This window comes from Halichoerus grypus, chromosome 1, assembly GCF_964656455.1.
Source record: "Halichoerus grypus chromosome 1, mHalGry1.hap1.1, whole genome shotgun sequence".
Lineage (NCBI taxonomy): Eukaryota > Metazoa > Chordata > Mammalia > Carnivora > Phocidae > Halichoerus > Halichoerus grypus.
The window spans coordinates 57,322,119-57,342,344 of NC_135712.1; the positions used below are offsets into that span (position 1 = coordinate 57,322,119).

Here is a 20,226-nt window from a genome sequence, read left to right on the forward strand (position 1 = left end):
AAGATGTTTCTTTCCAAATGTTGTTGACTAACTGTATGCATGTATCATAAGCTTATTATTATTTTTTAACTTCTCAAATTCCTCTCCATAAACTCAGATGCAATCTAGAAATGGGAACATCCATCTCGCCTTGTTAATCTGGCGATGTGACTAACACTGTCCATGATGGCATATTTTTCTGGTCTCCTGTCATCCTTTTTGATCTTGTCTCTTTCTCCCTTTCTCCATCACTCCCCTCCTTCATTCGTCATCTTCGGCTGGGGACTATGGTTAGGAAGGATGAATTTCTCAGCAGGTGAGCTATGATATGCTAACTTGTCAGAAAGACTGTTACTTTTAGCCTCTTAAACCCAGATTATAGTTTTAAGTCATCTCATTTTCTATATTAAGCCCAGTTAACCATTTCAAGTATACAACACGGGGCACCTGGGTGGCTCGGTCGGTTAAGCGTCCGACTCTTGATGTCGGCTCAGGTCATGATCCCAGGGTTGTGAGATCGAGCCCCATGTTGGGCTTGCGCTGGGCTTGGAGTCTGCTTAGATTCTCTCCCTCTCCCTCTGCCCCACCCCCTCTCCCTCTCTTAAAATAAATAAATAAATAAATAAATAAATAAATAAATAAATAAAGGAGGGAAACAAAACACATTTTGGAAGATATTGGCAAAACTGTATATTCCACAATGGCACCATGGTTACGTCACAAAGGAGTTTTCAGGTGTAACTAGCCAGAATTCATAGATAGGCATGAATAAGAATAAGAAATGGGCCTTGCTCGTCCACTCTACTGGCTGTCTCGGACAGTGATGAGAGTTGAGTTAGTTTGGGTTCCTTGCATGTGCTCTGCTGAGTGGCGAGCCTCAGATACTGTCAGCGCTCACTTTACAAACCTTATAACTTCCCCTCCAACGGCTATTTCTGCCTGGATAGAAAGGCTGTAGAGCATTTACAAGGCCCTCTTTGCTTTCTAGTTGCTGACCCACTGCTGGATGTTATTCTTGCTACATAATTTAAAAACAACAACAACAAAAACGAGTAGTCTCAGGGATTAGGAAAGTCTCGTTTTTCCCAGTGCACTTACTTTGCCTCACCCCAGACAGTAGATGCATTCCACTTCCTTATTTAGCCATTGCTGAAACTGGAATTTATAGATGAGAAAATGAATTGATTCTGTGGCTCTTTAGCTCATGACATCCCCATATTAAATAAATGGGGATCCCGTGGTGTTCAGGACACCTGCGTCCCCCTCCCCGGGATAGCTGGCACCTGTTCCGGGGTTACCTAGCGGCACGAGCAGTTCTTCCTGGACCTCCTACCAGGGTACCCTCCTCGTTTGGTCCTGCTGCTGTCCTGGGGTGTTTCCTCCATCAGAAGTCTCTATACCTTTGGACAGGCAGGCCAGAGCCTGAGTCCCAAAACCAGCTCTTTGGAATCACACGGGTACAATTCCAGAACCACAGGGAAGGGGTCCAGGCCTTTATTTGTGATTGGAGAGATAACTTAATTTTTTGAAGTTGTTCAGGAGGGAGGAGGCTAAGCCAGGTGGCCACTGAGTTCACTGTGATTAGTAAAGGGTTGCCAGTTGGGAGAAATGAGCTTCTCCATGAGGTAGAATATTTCCACTCACCCTAGATCCACAGGAAACCAAAATCCTGCCCCGGGAAATATATGCTCATTAGCAGCAGGCTCTTTCACTTAAATTGCCGTGAAAATCTAAGGTACTCACTCATCCTACTGCCAGAGTAGTGGAAGGTTCTCTCAGACATAGAGCCGAACTCCGACGAATAATGGGGTGACCTGGGGGATTTATGTTCACAGTCCTTAGCACATAGTCACACCGCTGGGCCTTGCGCCCACATCTGAAATTTTTGAGTCGTTTTAGTGTCCTGTCTACTTCACCTGAAGGTTGTAAGTTCATTTTCTTATTCTGCCATACTTTTGGGGGAAAAAAAATCGTGGAAGATCTGAGGATCAGGACCCACCGTCTTCTCTGCTTTTCCAAGAAGGTGTTAGTGGCATTATAGGGATTCGCCTTTCCTCATGTCAGTGCCAAGGAGATAATTCTCGTATGTTTTAAATTACGTGGCTCTTTTAGGGATTTGGTTTCATACTAACACTAGGAAGTGTCTTCCACGTAGTTGGTGCCAGTGTGGAAGATTTCTTTGCCAATAGGTTTTTTTGAAAGCATAAGGAAAGATTCATGTGTGACTTTTTCAAATAATTTCTGGTATTGTTGTTTTTTTCTTTTTCTTTTGGCCCTCTCCTTTTCATAATAACTGGAAACGATTTAAAAGGAGCAATTAGTAATTCCAAAAGTTCAAGTATCAAAGGTAAATATCTGAGTAATGATTTTTTTTTTTTTTTAAAGGCACAAGCTCCACGCTTATGAATGTATTGGCTTCACTTAATGCTCTCTGTGTTAATCACTACGATTAATGGCCTTCTATCGAAAGTGTCGTGGTGTGCTCTTTTGTGTTGCATCTTCCCTTAGCTAAGCGATATGTGGCTCTTACGTGTGTATTTGTAATTTATAATTACAGCTTATATTAAGGAAACTGATTTCCCCAGAAATGCCCTCATCTGAACTAACATATTTGCACTTTGATATTTAAAACGACTCCAAATAATTTGGCATGCAAACTCCCTGTGGAACTAAAATCATTTTACAGAAACTTTTGGTTTCCGATGCTTTGTTAAAGCCTCATGGAGACTATGGACTCTGAGAAACAAACAGGGTTTTAGATGGGCCGGGGGGGTGGAGGGATGGGTTAGCCCGGTGATGGGTATTAAGGAGGGCACGTACTGCGTGGAGCACTGGGTATTTATGAAAACAATGAATCATGGATCACCACATCAAAAACTAATGATGTATTATTGTATGGTGACTAACATAACATAATAAAATTTAAAAATTTTTTTTAAAAAAGCCTCATGGATGTGGCTTCTGCGTTTTAATGTGAATGCTCAGCTGACAGCTGAGGAAGCTGTTTGGAATCGCTGCCCCCCTTTCACCCTCTGGCTGCTTTTTTGACCATTTCATTACCAATTAAAAGCCTCATCAAAGATAGGGAGAGCGCAAGGAAAGAGGCAAAATTCAAATGGTCCAGTCGTAAACTCTTAATGGATCTGGTAGTGAATTTGATGAGGGAGAAAGGGATGGCAACCTACTGCTGGCTAGAGAAACGTCTTTTTAATGAGTTGAGGAACTGGTTTATCAGTACGATTCCTGCTTCCTGCGTGTGTGGCAAATAGAGAATTGAAAGGAAGAATAATTCGATTTGCGTTGCCCCAAATCAGCCACCAGCGAGCAAGCCATCCAACAACACAAAGTAAAGCCCATGACCTAAGAGGCCAGCTGACCAAGGACCAGGGTAAGGAAAAAGCCTCTTATTGATGGCACTTTTGCTGCGATTCATGTGAGTTCTGCATTTTCATATGGTTGGCTACCACCAACTAGCTGAGGGCTGACAGCTAAGGTGGAAAAAGAAGAGAGCTCTGTATACGGTAATTAGGAGGCCTGTGCGCCCATTGGGAGGATTGTTGACTGTGAATGTTTTAAATAATTGGCGGGCAAGGAAAATTGAAAAAAAGAAGAATGAGAAAAATGTACAGTTTGGATTTTTACCAGATCAAAAGTGTTAGTGATAATATGAGATACAAGATCCTTAAATCCTACACCTAGGTGGTCCACCTGCTGTTTTACGACCAGATCAAGTATTCCTTAAATTTGAATACTGTTGAAGAAGTGACTGCCCTAAGACCCAGCTGTTGCTTGCCACCAGGAGCCATCTTGCTTCACTTGAACCCAGCTATTTTTAGAAGATACAGGGCCTTTAATTGTGTTTGTTTTGTTTTGGTTTTGCCTGTTTTGTTTTTGTGTGTGCTGATATATTCTCAGTTGCGCTGCGATGTGGGAATGGCAAAGGAAAATGTGAGATGATCCACTGAGTGAAAAGATCACTCCTAAGACCACTTCTTTGAAACTCTTGCTTGCATGGAGCATGATGCTGTGTCTTTGATCTTCTTGGCTTCAAAACAAATTAGACCAAGGTCCAAGTTTCATAGGCAGATGTTTCGGGTTGCTGGTTTGAGTCTCAGAAGATCTAAGACTAGAAAATGAGGCATACTAACATATTTATGGCTCTTTCCTTAGGGTATAATCACCAACAGATGAGTGAAGGACAAAGGCAGAAATCTTCTGAATTTTACAACCGCACAGCATCTGAATCAAATGTCTACTTGAACAGCTTCCATTACCCCGATCACAGCTATAAGGACCAGGCCTTTGATACGTTGAGCCTAGACAGCTCCGATAGCATGGAGACCAGCATCTCCGCCTACTCACCTGACAATATCTCTAGGTAAGATGTATTCGTGGTTAAGGTTTCCAGTGTAGAAAAGCACCTGCTGATTTCAAAAAGTAAAGTCATCAGTTCGGAGGGATGTATATGTACAAGCCCAAATTTCTGAGACATAAACAGTCTATGGTGCAGAAGAGGGTTGAGTGTCATGGCAGCCTTTGAAAGTAATTTCTTTGTATTTTGTGTGACTTAGCCAGTCAGACATCATATAATCCGTTTTTCTCTTCTACTCTGTTTCTTTACATTTGAATTCACGTGTATACTGTGCTTCAAAAGTCGTTTGCCTCTGTTGGTTGACTGCAAGCCTCATTAGGGCTCCTTTTGATTGAATAAAGAAATCATTTCCGACAATACAGTAAGAACTTTGAAGGATTTCTTACATTTCTGTTTCATTAAAAGCAAGGCTTGAGCTGTTCCACATATTAAAATTTTTGTAAGGATTTAACCATTCACATTCGTGTTCATACTTGGAGGCAAGCAAAGATGGTCTTACAGAATTACAGCTAAAGGCACATCTAAAATATAGATCTGGTCCTGGTACTCTGCCCCTTCAAAAACTACTTCCCTTTGAGTAAAGTCATGCCCTAGAGCCTGCATTCTGGATCCATCCCAACTCCCCATTCACTCTCTCCTCCTGATACGCCTCACAGGGCTTCTTATTAATTGAGAGGGTGATGAATATGCAAATCTCTGTGCCTTTGACCATATTCGTCCCAGGCCTGGAATCAAGTAGTTTGTTCACCCATTCATTTATAGGGTCCTTCATTCCACAAATACTTATAGAGTGCTCTAGAGGCAACAGTGGGCTGGCGCTGGCTCATACTAGCTGGCAAGTGCCAAATGTGCATATTTCCACCTACGTGTGATCAGTGATGTCATGTTGGTAGTTTGAAATTGGCCATGGTGGGAGTATATATACTCCACATAAATCGACATTTGCTATATATCAGGGTTTTTAATTCCCTCCAGAGAGCTGATTTACCAGCACAACACTGTCTACAGTCAATTTATCCTTCCATTTGTGTGTTCACTCAATCCATACTTACTGAGCACCGGTAGTATCTGCCATTGTAAATATCTTTACCATCTCCATCCCCCTACTCCCGTCTGAGCCTGGAGAAACTTTCCTCATCCTTCAGGCTTAAACTTAGGTTGGAAACTCATGAAAATTTCTCCTTTAGGGCCTTTTTCTTCTGTGTTTCCATTGCACTTGATTCTTTTTTCTATTATATCACTGATCACATGACAGTGTAAAATTTTTTCTTCAGTAATTAATTGGTGAATTCCTCAATGTCAAGGAGGATGGCTAATTATCTTTTGGTTTCAACACCCAGCAGAGATCTTAGCAGATAGTAGGTATTCAGTAAGTGCTGGCTGAATAAATACCTCAGGATATAGTAAAATGGCCATATTTTCAATTTTGTTATTTTTTTAATTTTTGTTTGACCTATTTTAATTGGCTGAGAACCATTATGATTTCAACCTAAGAAACATCCAATATTCAGTAAATGTTAATTGAGCCCTTGTGTGTCCCAAACACAAATGTCTAGTTGGATCATTGTCATCAACAAACTTCCCTCTGTTGGACTGAAGCCACAGGCTGGAAGCAGGAATGCGTGTGCTCTTTGGGTGGCAATCATGCTCCCTGAGGCAGATCACAGAATGCTCTTGGTCCTGATTTACTTGCTAATCAGTGAAGTGGAAGGGTTGTTTCTTGCCTATAAGACAATGGTGAATTTTAAAACATTTTGATGGAAAATTACCGTCCTGTAAATATAATTTATTTCTTTACAAAGATTTGAATAATTTGCTCTCCCCTCACCTACAATAAGAGAATGACAGCAAGAGAGGGAAAGTAATATCAGCAAAATGTACTTAGCTTTGGGTTATTTCATGTTTCATAAATGAAAAGAATATGAGACTCAACTGTAACCAGACATTATAGCCAGAAAATTTTAAGGGTGGGGGAAAAGGAGAAGAAGACAGATGTTATATTCTGTGGTAAATGAAGTATACAGTGTATTTTCATTTTGGCATCAATGGGTGAAATATTAATATTATTGGATATATCCTATCAGAGAGGGAGAAGAGTCTCTGGGGAAAAATATTAAAGCAACAGTAAGAATTGTATTGCTGCTTGTCACATGGGGATGACCTAAATTGAAGGAGGAGATTATGTAATGATAAAGAATAGGGCTTTTGGGGGCGCCTGGGAAGCTTAGTCGGTTAAGTCTCCGACTCCTGGTTTTGGCTCAGATCATGATCTCCAGGTCGTGAGATCGAGCCCTGCATCAGCTCCGCCCTTGGCGGGGGAGTCTGCTTGAGATTCTCTCTCTCCCTTGGTCCTGTCCCCCCCAAAAATAAATAAATCTTAAAAAAAAGAATAAAGCTTTTTGGGGGTTGCCATTATTATGTCAGGTTAGAAGATTAGTGTTTCATGTTATTCAATATTAAAAGGTGCACTAGCTCACTTTTTTAAAAGCTTCACATGACTGTGTTGGGGAGACCCTTGAGCATGTGGAAGGAGTGGGCAGCGAACCGTCTGGCACTGAAGGTTCTCTGGTGACGTCCACTGCCCAGTGCTTGTCCGAGCCGGGCCAGCAGGTGCCAGCAGCTGACGTGCTCAGAACAGAAAGCCTAGCATGTTGAGCAGTTATTCATAAATGACGGTAAACTGACTAATCAAATGTGGTGCTTCTGAATAACAAGACACAAACAAAAGTCAGCCACCCAGCAACTATGATAGCATGGTGACAGGAGGAATAAAAATGGGCATTAAGAGCGAGAACACAGATTCCCAGTGTGGGAGGGACACCCATGCTTCGATGGCACTTGGTACTTAGTCATTATTTTGAAAACAGCAGACTATTCTCCCTTCTTCCCAAATAATTGTGAACATTTTATACCAATATTTCTGTGGTGAACTCTTGATAGCTTGACGTCTTATTTATCTATTTTTTTAAGATTTTTATTTATTTATTTGAGAGAGAGAGAGAGCAGGGAAGGGGCAGAAGGAGAGGGTGAAAGAATCTTAAGCAGACGCCACACTGAGCGCCAAGCCCAACGTGGGGCTCGATCCCACGACCGTGAGATCATGACCTGAGCCAAAACCAAGAGTCAGACGCTTAGCTGACTGAGCCACCCAGGCGCCCTGTTTATCTATTTTTGAGCAGTCTTTAGTAAAGAAATACACTCTAAGCATTTGCCTGTCTTGGCATTTTTCCACTCCCTGCCTCGTCCACCCTCCAAAAGTTGAAAGTAAATCTTCCTCCCTCCAGATGACCCCTCCCCACCTCTCATATTTAGTGGTGGTGAACCGCAGGTGTGTAGAGCGGGCACAGGAAATTACTCAGAAAGGATCCACTTCGATTCTAATCACCAAGCATTACAAGTTCAGATCTGGACACTTAAGCACAGTGGCAGGGCAAGAATTGAACTTATTTTCATTTGTTCGCCCGGTTGCTTTTTCTTAAAATGGTTTCCAGACGTAGAGAATGAGAATGATCCCAGTCAATACTCCGAATGAAGAAGACAGCGTCCCTGTGGGGCATTCCTGGCAGGTAGTTAGACATGAGCACGATCATTGTGTATCCTTAGTTCACGCAGACCTGACCCAGGGCACTAACCATCACAGATAACCAATCACCATGGTCAGAAATTACCAGTAGTATTTATGTCATTGTGCTGTCCGATCCTCTAAATGTCAAAAAGCATTGAAACCAAAGTAGAAGATACCTGTAAAAGGCTTAGTATATAAGGGAGAGAGAGGGAACAAACATTTTGCTTCTGTACCACCATCTACTTTAAAAAACTCATGCTACCCTAAGGTAAGCTTGTATCTACTATTATGATGGAAAATACTATGATAAACGTTAGGCAAATGGGTAATAAGAAACTAATGTTTGGAATGTATATTATGACAACACATCCTTAATGAGAACTTTTTGAAGTTGGGTAGAAAGAGAGAAAGGACTAAAACATTTTCTCTTTGTGAGATTTTTTAAAGCTATGTATTAAAATACCCTGAAATGATATGTGTATTAAAGAGGTAATTCCATGCTGAAATTCTAGTGACAGAAACTTAATCTTGTGGTTTATTATGTCACAAGAAGCCATTTGTAGAATTTTAGAATTACTCAGAGCTGTGGGTACATTGGCCCTTCGCTTTTTGTTGAAACATCATTTTTGTGTCCACCAGAAAGTTACTTGAGTCAGACAATATGTTTGCTTTTTCAGCATCATTACTTACACCCTAACCAAACAAAAAGCTAAGAAAACAGGCTTTGGGTCATAGAAAACAGCAGCTGAGAGTCAATTCTGCATAAAACCTCTCTTCTGCTGAAATTACTGATTTGGCCTAGACCGTGTAGTGTTCTGCATACTGCCTACAATGATATGTTATTATCACAATTGCTATTACTAATTTACCAAGCCCTGACCTTGTGCTCATACTTGGAGAAAATGTTGGGGGAACTTGATCCTTCATTATTGCTTAAATGCCAGCAGTGTGCATGTGGGGCGGGGAGCAAGACTGGGCATGGAGTTGAGGGCAATCTGTGGCTGAACTTGAGTCTAAGGGATGCTTTCATCTGAATTTCGGATGCTTCAGATTTCTTCATTTTAGGCAAAGGTTTGTATTCTGCTTTTTACCCTAGATAGTCAACACTCAGTGTCTGCATTTTATTCTAGGGAGTTCTTTCAGAAGAGATACAAAAAACCAAAGTGATGGGGGGCGGGGGGCAGCCAACTGTCAAAGGGACCAGGTGTATGAAACCATGTGAAAAACCGTTAGGAAGGGTCGGAGGGCTTGTTGTGTTCTTGTAATATTCAAGGAGCTACTGAACAGAGAAGGGCTAGACATTTCATGAGGAGTAATAATTTGCTGAAGCTGAAAAAATACTTGAGAAGATTAATTGAAAATAAATATTCTGGGATACTGGCTCTTCATTTTTTTTTTTTTAAGATTTTATTTATTTATTTGAGAGAGAGAGAAGGAGCAGAAGTAGGGGCAGAGGGAGAGGGAGAAGCAGACTCCCTGCTGAACAGTGATCCTGGATGCGGGACTCAATCCCAGGACGCTGGGATCACAACCCAGGCCAAAGGCAGCTGCTTAACGGGCTGAGCCACCCAGGCGCCCCCTGGCTCCATTTAATGGCAATACTGGTGCACTGATGGCCGTCTTGGAAAAGTTTTCTGTGTCTTTCTGGAGAATTTTGTTTTGCTCCAGTTAGTTTTGTTCTGTTTTGCTTTGCTTACTTATTTCTTGTATGCCATTGTTCTTTGCTTTTCTTTTTTAATTTTTTTCTGTTTTTGCCTTTGCCTATGAAGTGAATATTCTTTTTTTTTTTTCTAAAGATTTTATTTATTTGACAAAAACACAGCGAGAGAGGGAACACAAGCGGGGGAGTGGGAGAGGGAGAAGCAGGCTTCCCGCGGAGCAGGGAGCCCGATGCGAGGCTCGATCCCAGGACCCTGGGATCATGACCCGAGCGGAAGGCAGACGCTTAACGGCTGAGCCACCCAGGCCCCCCAATGAAGTGAATATTCTAAAAGTCCTAAAAACCTTAAATCTGTTATTTGGATTCCTTTACCCTTGCTAGAAGTTTTGTTTTTCTTTATGAATATGGTTTTTACCAAAGTTGGTCAAATGCACAAAGAAATCTTCAGTTGACAAAATAGCAGAACATGACCAAGTAGGAAAAGTCACCAAAACTAGTCATCTTTATATCGTTAATGGCCCAATGACTCAGTATCACCAGCATCCTTACAGCAATCACATGCAAGATCAGAAATGTATGCCTGCCTTTTGAAGAAGGTCAGAAGTTAGAAAAGAAACACGACTCCTCTTATAATCTGGATGCGCTTGAGAAAGCAAAGATGAGGGTTGTGCTCTAGGGAATGCATTATCAAGCTTATCTTCAGGGACTTCAGACTCTGCTTTTGCATGGCAGGTGCTCAGCATTTCACTTGCTGACATCGACGTCTGCCATGGATGCCATGGTATGACAAGCGTAGACTTTTCTCTACATTCCCATTGCAGCAGCCTTTGCTTTTCAGTGTAGGTGCAACCCTGATGGGACAAAAAAGTAAAAATGGCGGTGACAGAGTATCACAGAGCAGCGGGAGTTTTGCTAAATAAAAGTGGTTTATGTGTCAAGGAAATATTAAAATCAAAAATAGCAAAAGTGGGGCTATAGAGAACAAGTAGGTGTCCGTGGGTACAAATTATTTTTTTAAACAAAATAACCAACATAACTTTAAAAGTTTATAAAATGTAGCTCAAAAAAGTAGGTGACTTTAGGTGCCTACAGGTTATGAAGACACAAGGTGGTAAATGTTAAAATGTATTTTCTATCAAATGTTTTCAGAAAAATTGAGTTCCTTTGGAGCAAAAGTTAAGATATTTATGGAAGTATTGCCAAATAAGCAAATTGAATATAATTGGCAGAAAATAAACTATAAATATTATAAAATAAATGGAAAACACCCTGAAAAATTCTAAAAAATGAACAGAAATATTTAAAGACAGATAACTATTTGAAAACTTGCCCCCAGGATGTGCCCAAATTACAGATATATGAAAAACCATGGACTGAAAATATTTGTTTCTAATCAAGTTATTTCCAACCAGTTCATCCGGATAGGTTTCATGCAGCTCAAGGTCATACTTAGGCCAGTGAATAGAAGCTATAGGAAGATAGATTTTGATTCAACTTAAGTATCAACATTCTAACAATGTTATCCAAACAATGAAGGAATGGATACAGTAAGTTTTCTGTAGCTAACAATGCTCAGGCACAAACTAAATGAAAAAGGAGTATGTTCTAGAAAGAACTGAAGGACAGATGGGGGTAGACTATCGGTGGGTGCTTTTTTTTTTTTTAATTCATGAGTTTTTAAGACCTGAGACTTAGTGAAATCAAATTATTTATTTCCAAATCATTAGGAAGCATAAGCCATATATACCTGATGTCACAGACAACACTCTCGATTATAAACACCATACTGTGCGATTATAGGGCCTGATGTTTGTCTTTGGCTTTCTCAGTTGAGCTGACGAAGTGTGCCGCTTAACATCTATGACTTTGACTGTTCTCAATAAAGAGGAATTCCTGCAAAAAAATTAAAGATTTTTTTCTTTAATTCTTACTGGTTGAAGAGAACAGAACTTACCCTTTTTTACCTCCCCCAACAGTTCATGGAAATGAACTGTTCTCTCTTTAGCAGGAGAACACACCTGGCTAAAAATTGGCCCAAAGTAACCCTGCAAAGTATAAGGATTAGTTAAGCTTCCAAGGAGACAACAGTCCTAAGGCTGTCCCTTTCCTGGATGGATGCACTTTGTAATAGGGCAGGAAATACTGATATTTTTTTTTTCTAAAAGACAATTTTTTAGAGCTGTTTTAGGTTCACAGCAAAATTGAAAGGAAGGTACAGAGAGTTTCCATATACCCCCTGTCCCCACACATGCACAGCCTCCCCCATTATCAACATCCCCCACCAAAGTGGTGCATTTGTTACAGTTGAAGAACCCATATTGACACCTAAAGTCCATAGTTTACAATTGGGTTCATTTTTGATGTTGTGCATTCTGTGGGTTTGGACAAATGTATAACTTCATACACCCATCATTATAGTATCATACAGAGGGTTTTCATTGCCCTGAAAATCCTCTGTGCTCTGCATATTCATCCTTCCCTCCCTCCCACCCCCCACTTCAAACTACTGGCCACCACTAATCTTTTTACTGTCTCCGTGGTTTTGCCTTTTCCAGAATGTCATCAAGTTGGAGTCATACAGTATTTAGCCTATTCAGATTGGCTTCTTTTACTTAGTAATATGCATTTAAGCTTCCTTCATGTCTCTTTATGGCTTGATAGTTCATTTCTTTTTAGTGCTAAATAATATTCCATTGTCTGGAAGTACTACAGTTATTTCATTTACCTACTAAAGGATATCTTGGTTGCTTCCAAATTTTGGCAATTAGGAATAAAGCTGCTATAAAACTGCTGCTACTGATTTTAAGATAAACCATATGTACTGTGTTACTGTGGTCATTTATCTCTGTAAAGGAATTTAGCCCTATGTTTGAAACATCCTAGGTTTGAGTTGATCAACAATATAATTTGGGGGGGGTGCCTGGGTGGCTCAGTCATTAAGTGTCTGCCTTCGGCTCAGGTCATGATCCCAGGGTCCTGGGATCAAGCCCCGCATCGGGCTCCCTGCTCCGCGGGAAGCCTGCTTCTCCCTCTCCCACTCCCCCTGCTTGTGTTCCCTCTCTCGCTGTGTCTCTCTCTGTCAAATAAATAAATAAAATCTTTAAAATATATATATATATATAATTTGGGGAGACTATACTAAGAATTATCCTTTTCATTTTCATATGAATTCATTTTTATATGAATGCATCTGACATGAATCCCTACTGTGTGCCAGGCTATGGAAGATATAAGAACAAAAGTCTCTCTGTCCCCAGGACAGTCTAGAAAACAAAAATATATTAAATGGCTATACAAGTCTACTTGCATAGGAAATAACATTGGTTCTCTATGGCTAGAACATCAGAGTAAAGAAGTTTTGACCTAGGTCATGCCCTTTTTTCCAGAACACCCCAATGAAATGTAAGAGAAAAATAACATTTTTGGTTAGTGTTAAACATTTCCATGTTCTTTTCTTTCTCTTTTCATTACTTAGCCTAACTGTTCTTGCAGCTTTTATTCCTTTTGGTTTTTTCCTTCACTTATTTGCATGATGTCTTTCAAGATGCATTTCTTTTGAGGCTCTTGATTCCCTTCATGGGGGTTCCTCATCAGTATGGTAGATGAGTATTATTGACAAAAGTAGCCACCATCCTTCTGTTGCACCTTTAAGAGAAGGTTGTTTTTTTTTTTAATTGGCATCATCATGTAAGAAATAAAATGTCCACGCGTGTATATATATATATATATATATGGTTCTTTTTTTTTTTAGTAATCTCTATACATAATGTGGGGCTCAAACCTATGACCTGGAGATCAAGAGTCACATGCTCTTCTAACTGAGCCAGCCAGGCACCCTCTAAAATGTCCACTTGTATAAAGGCACAGCAAAAAAGCAGCTGGGGACACATTTCCAAACCAAATAAAGTGACTTCAAACCATAGGTGTCATCTACATAGAACTTTGGTGATAGTCTTATTGGCCTGATATCTCTGAACAATTAAAGTAACAGGAAAGCCTCCCACAGTCCATAATTTTTAGACTCTGGAAAAAGCATTTTGAGAACACACTTTTTGTAAGACTTATTTTGGGTTTATTTATTTATGAGTAAAGCATTCTACTTTGGTATTTCTTCCTTGCCTATATTTTGTCTCCTAAACTGAGGTAAGTCAATGTCACCTACAATTTTCAGAGCTGAATTGCCTGGCCTGTTCAGGCCAATGACTCTCCTAAGTAACATACTTTAAATGACATTGGATTGTGTCATGCACCTTCCCGGAAGCTGTGCATGTGCGTGCGTGTCTACGTATGCGTATGTATTTCAAGAGACATCAATCCCAAGCAATATTCTTGAAAGGCCTTTGTGTTCTTTTCAGTGCCAGCACTTCAAATATTGCCAGAATAGAAGAAATGGAGAGACTTTTGAAGCAGGCTCATGCAGAAAAGACCCGACTGCTTGAATCCAGGGTAGGCATAATGTCTTTATGCCAGAGGTCAGTGAGGCAATGTTTCATCTTGCCTGCACAGGACAGGAAACTGTCCTTGGGCCTTGAGAAGCAATATAATCTTGGGAGTAGTCACTCAACCCTTTTGGACTCATTTTTTTTTTATCTGAAAAGTAAGGGTGCTGGAGAGGATTTCTAAGCCTCCTTACTGCACTACAATTTTTTGTAATTTAAAATACGTATAGTGTCAACGTCGACCGAAATCAATGCTTTGTATGGTATTTTCCCTTTGATGGCCACTTTGTTTGCCTGCCAAGGAACCAGGAGGAATGTCATATCTTTATGGACTCTCCCTTCCTTGCCAGCTTGTGTGAACTGTGCTATTGTAATACTTAAAATCCCACGTTATTGTGACTGTATTTCAAGCCAGAATCTGAACTTCCTTAGGAATCCCCGCAAATGCCTTTGCATCCTGCCTTAAAGGGCCCCTCCTTTCCTCTTCTGATTTCCCCATGAGCTTCCTCTGCAACCGACCTTCTTCTTCAGCCAGGAAGCCACAGAGCAACAAAGGAACTGGAAGGACCAGGACCCATGGCCTTCGGTTAGAAGATGGCCCACAGAAAAGAGGACTAAATGCCATGACTAGTGTTGGGTGACGATTTGTGATCCTTTTTATTAAAAGTGGGAGAGTGGTCCCACTTTTCAGTCATCTGTATGAAATGACTGAATACCACAAGCTGGATTTTCACTTAATATTCAATTGTTAATTAAATGTGGTGGTTGCCTTTCTGTGTGGAATGATTTTGAAAACTACGTGAGAGGTGATTTTAGTCTAGGTGGTCTATTGGATGAGCCCAGGCTATACAACCAGCAATTATCTAGTGAGAATTTTCTTTGCCATTAGTTGGAATCATTCAAGTGTAACCAGCATGTCTTAAAATTTGTTCTGCATAATGATATTTAGGAACGGGAAATGGAAGCCAAGAAACGAGCTCTGGAAGAAGAAAAACGACGGCGAGAACTCCTGGAAAAACGATTGCAGGAGGAAACTAGCCAGCGGCAGAAGTTAATCGAAAAGGAAGTAAAAATCAGGGAGAAACAAAGGGCACAGGTTGGTGGAACCATCTGGATGGATTAGAATAGGTCGCCCCCTGGTGGTCATTCTTTAGAAGACGGTTGTGCTTGTCAGGATGCCTTTCTGGGCACCTCCCGTCCGCAGCCCTTGACATGTGACTGCTAAGAGACCGGTGGGGGTTCAGAGACCAAAAAATGTATGTTTATCTCGAAACTCATTGGGACCTACTCACCAAATGACACTTTTCTCTAGTCATGCGTCGAACATTTTTATGGGAGAGGCATTTTTTCTTCTACCCATTTTTTGTGGTATATTTAAAAGGAGCCTGTTTTTCTGAGCAGCTTTGAAAAACGCAGGTGGACTTGCTACTGAAAACAAATACAAGACCCAAACTAAAACCTCTGGTTGAGGAAGAGAAGAGGTTCTATTAAGCCATTTTTGGAAGCAAACACTCCAGAACAAAATAATTTTACCAACCCAATTTTTTGGTAGTGTTAGTGGGTTTTTTGTTTTCGTTTGGTTTTCTAACCACTGTATTGTCACACATGTCCCCTTTGCTACAGCCGTCCACACATACATGTGCAAGGTTACTGAACTCAAGCAAAGCTCAGGAAAACCACACATTTCCTTTAACTTCCTCTCTTGCTTATCACAGAGTTTAATTCTCTGTCACTAAACCTGCCTACATAATATATGTTTGCTGAGGAACTAAAATAAAATTTCATACAGTACCACTTAACACAGGGTTCAAATCCATTTTGCCAAGGTTTACTAGACTTCATAAAAGGTGCCATTTCCCTTATTCTTTATAGTTGCTGGTAGTTTGATAGCACAGCAGTGAGAGACTATCTTGAAGACTCTGTGTGCTTTGAGGTATCAGTGTCTGGGACATCTGTCTGAAGTCAAATACCACAGAATCAAAGGCAAAATACTGAAGGAAAAATACAAAGGAAAATGTGTTCATTTTATTTCATTATGTCCACCCTCTTCCAAATTATGATTTGCAGGGGAGGTCATCCATGCCTGTTTGGTATTTGAAGCCAAACCAGAAAGCATAATTTTATTTTAATCGTAATTATAAGGTTTGCCTCTAAGTATATATTTAGGTCATTTTCCCCAGGGCAGAGGGGTGGGGTTATTTAACAGAATAAACTAAAGCACCATTTTAGAAATATGACCCATGGCGATACGTGCTTCTTAGATTAGATGAACCTTTCCTCTAGCCATAGTAAAATAAAAGACATCTTTGTACATCCTGTCCATATCTGCTCATTGGGCAGTTCATTGAGTATGGCTTTGATTCTACTTCTTACCTTATTTTAGCTTTCACTTTTCAAAGCATACATCTCTGCCTTTGATTTCTATCAGAAAGTGTGGGGAGCTGATGTGTATAACTTTGGGTGGGGGGTGTACTTACTAAATAATGTTCACCAGTCAGGTTGTGTCTGGGATTATTTGAGAACTGTGTTAGGTGGTATAGGGACAAGTCCGGGGAACTTCACAGGAGAAGAGTCCTCATTTGTAGGAGGCAGCCCAGGGAACTTCAGGCCTCATATGATTCTCTGTTTTTAAGTGCTAAGTACCTCTTATAAAGCTAAGGTTAATGGCATTTTCCCATTTTCTCATCTGTCCATTTCAAGGAGTAGAATCTATTCTGCTGAGTTTATCCGCCCCCCACCCCCGCATATCGTAGCATCCTTCTTAAAATACTAAGCACTCTTTTAAACTCCAAAGGATAATGTTTATCTTAAGTTCTCATAATCGCATGGACATTTTAACGCTTAGGCTTTTCAGTTCATGTCCACTCCTAAACATCTGTGACCTGAAACGAAATGATTAATTAGCTATATATGACATGGGTTTGTGCTTTTCCAGGCTCGACCTCTGACACGCTATCTGCCTGTCCGGAAGGAAGACTTCGATTTGCGAAGCCACGTAGAGACTGCTGGCCACAATATCGATACCTGTTATCACGTGTCGATCACAGAGAAGACCTGCCGAGGATTCCTTATCAAAATGGGTGGAAAAATTAAAACTTGGAAAAAACGATGGTTCGTTTTTGATCGGAACAAGCGCACATTCTCTTATTATGCAGGTGAGTGAGAAAAAAAACCCCTAAGTGATATATTCAAATCAGGAACTCTCTGTTAAAGAGCAATAACATCAGGATGAATGGGTTGATTGGTAAGTAATAGAATTAGTGGCAATCTTAGCTTTGCAGGTATGTATTATTTTATATTCAGGTTATATAGTCCCCCTGATATGAATTTCGTCTCTAAAAATAATAAAAACTATGTTATTTAAAACGTGTGAATTCGTGGGGCACCTGGGTGGCTCAGTTGGTTAAGCGTCTGCCTTCGGCTCAGGTCATGGTCCCAGGGTCCTGGGATCGAGTCCTGCATCAGGCTCCCTGCTCAGCAGGGAGCCTGCTTCTCCCTCTGCCTGCCGCCCCCCCGCTTGTGCGCTCTCTCTCTCTGACAAATAAATAAATAAAATCTTAAAAAAAAAAAGTGTGAATTCATCTCTTCTAGTTCTGAAATAAGCTGAAGTCCAAATAAGTAGTAAATGGAATTTTTCTTTTTAGACCAAAATATTGACTTTTAAACCACGAGGCCAGAAAAAAGGTTTCTGTTTATTTATTTATGGTCATCTGCCCTATTTAAGTCACACACAATTAGGCAGCCTTGGCTGACAGTCACTCAGCTAGAGTTTATAAAGTAGAAGGTTATTGAAGCAGAGGGTAAAGCTCATCAGTGAATAAGTGAACAAGTAAGTATTTATTAAGTGACTGAAATCTTTTTGGATTCTTTAAATGATGGATTATGAGAAACGTACCCTACTGAATCTTCTGAAAATACCGGAATATGGATGTAACTGCTGTACTTATTAAGAAGTCTCCTGGATCACATTGGAAACACGTCCATTGTCAGCACAGCTGGAGTCTGCTCTCTTCAACAACTGAAGAAAAGTGGTATCATGCCAGAGCTTGTGAAGAGACCCGTCTCTGTGGTGACGGTACCAGCGTTGATGAGCACTATCAGAAATTGTTACATCGATGTCATAAATAAGTAACAGTCCAATCCCTCCATCTATAGTGTGAGGTCAGGATACGCTTATGAAGAGAAGTGCGAGTGACCGAGAAGCATGTGAAAGAGGGGAAACACGGGCTGTGGGGCTCCAGAGTTGGGGTGAGGAGGGGGCAGGGGCTCATACTTTCAGTTAGGGGCTCTTTGGTGGGGCTCCAGTTAATGCAGGAGCTAGCGGCCTGAAGCAAATGGCCTAACCCTCAGGAGTTCCCCGCTTGCCTCTCTCGCGCTTTCTGATGTCGGGTTTAATTAGAATCCAGAGATGTTCTCTTCAGTTAGTACAACAGAAAAGATGCTAGTTTAATGAGAAATGCCAATTTAGTGTCTGCAAAATCCATAAACAAACCTTTGTGCTGTGCTAGTCTCCACAGACAATCTCACCCAGAATTTTCCAAAACTAAAATTTTAATTATCAATTTCAGACAAAACAGCTTCACTCTTCTCTGCTTCTCTTCTGCTTCCTTCCTTTGTCAGCCCGGTCAGTTGCTCAGTTCCCCTTCCTTCTGACCCATGTCAGAACCTATGCTCCTTCTGACCATGTAAATGCATTTTTCCAAATTCAAACTTCTTGGTGATTGGTTTTCGATTTTTTGTTAAGGACCAAAAACATTTTGGTATATGAATGATTACTAAGAACTGTAATACATAACACGGGCGAAAATTATATTTCATTCGGGTCTTTATTTTTATTTTTTTAAAGCTTTTATTTATTTATTTGACAGCGAATGCAAGAGACAGAGCACAAGCAGGAGGGTGGGTCAGGGAGAAAGAGAAGCAGACTCCCTGCTGAGCGGGGAGCCCCACACAGGACTCGATCCCAGGACCCTGGGATCATGACCTGAGCTGAAGGCAGACGCTTAACTGACTGAGCCACCCAGGTGCCCCTCATTCAGGTTTTTAATATTTACATATTATATAACTGGCCAGTGAGTCCTAGTTTGACAAATGGCTCTGTTTATAGCCCTCATTAGCTTGTCGGCTCGCCTCACCCCCACCCCCACTCTCCCCAAACATCACCAAGTGCAGGAATAGATCAGTCCACAGGAAGCCATACAGATCGCAGTTCAGGCTGGACTGGACCCCCCAGGCGCTGCACCCCTTCAGCCGGCACGGAGGTAGATGGACACCATGTTTGTGAAGGAGCCGTCACCATGAGCGCTGACAGAGTCCTAAGTCCCTGTGCTGATCATGCCCTTGGCCTCTATATTAACTGAGTACCCTTAGAAGAGTCTCTAAAGAAAACTGAGACCCAGAAAATATATCTGTAAATTGATGGGATAATGCTATGGAAACTGAATGAATAGCTTTCTCGTGTCAGTTTACAATAGCATTATTGATTCTCTTAGTTCACCATGTCCTTGTGAAGCCAGTATTTTTTTAGAGCTCTTTCTCATATAGGAAGAGCCCTACAAACAAAAGTTTCATTCCCCAGTTTTCTGCCTCCTTGAGACACTGATAAGAGTTACTTTTATCTCCAAATTTTATTTCACATCTGTTTTCAGAAAATGAAGTATTGCTGTATTCCCATTAATAGTGCAGAATCCTTCCCCGTGAGTATTTGAGATATACACTGACCTCTTCCACAGAAACTGATGGAAACCCACTGACCGTGGCATGAATTAAAGCAGCGTTTCCCGAGGAAGAGCAAAACGAACAAACACATACAAATATGGTCCATGGTCAAACATGGTCAAATAAGTTAGGGAAGGGGTGCCTGAGTGGCTCAGTCAGATGGGCGGCTGCCTTCGGCTCAGGTCATGATCCCAGGGTCCTGGGATCGAGCCCCACATCGGGCGCTCTGTTCAGCGGGGAGCCTGCTTCTCCCTTCCCCCCCTTGTGCTCTATCTCTCGCTATCTCTCTCTCTCTCAATAAATAGATTAAATATTTGAAAAGAAATAAATTAGGGAAATGCTGAGTTAAATGTACTATAACAGCTTTATATTTTTTTGTTTGTTTTGTTTTTTTGTTTTGTTTTGTTTTGTTTTTAAAAGATTTTATTTATTTGAGAGAGAGAGAGAGCACATGAGAGGGGGGAGGGTCAGAGGGAGAAGCAGACTCCCTGCT

General features: G+C 40.9%; 1 protein-coding gene across 15 annotated transcripts in view; it reads left to right on the forward strand.

The window, feature by feature from the left end:
* PHLDB2 (pleckstrin homology like domain family B member 2) overlaps positions 1 to 20,226 on the forward strand; it is a 105,619-nt gene that overhangs the window by 81,487 nt on the left and 3,906 nt on the right. For 11 of the 15 annotated variants that reach the window (XM_078065877.1, XM_078065871.1, XM_078065922.1 and 8 more), the window contains 5 exons: positions 2,291 to 2,326; positions 4,150 to 4,357; positions 13,932 to 14,022; positions 14,965 to 15,111; positions 16,951 to 17,170. In XM_078065877.1, coding sequence (XP_077922003.1) covers positions 2,291 to 2,326; positions 4,150 to 4,357; positions 13,932 to 14,022; positions 14,965 to 15,111; positions 16,951 to 17,170 — 702 coding nt within the window. The remainder of the gene's footprint in view (positions 1 to 2,290; positions 2,327 to 4,149; positions 4,358 to 13,931; positions 14,023 to 14,964; positions 15,112 to 16,950; positions 17,171 to 20,226) is intronic. The other 4 variants (XM_078065883.1, XM_078065898.1, XM_078065909.1 and 1 more) reach the window with 1 other exon arrangement.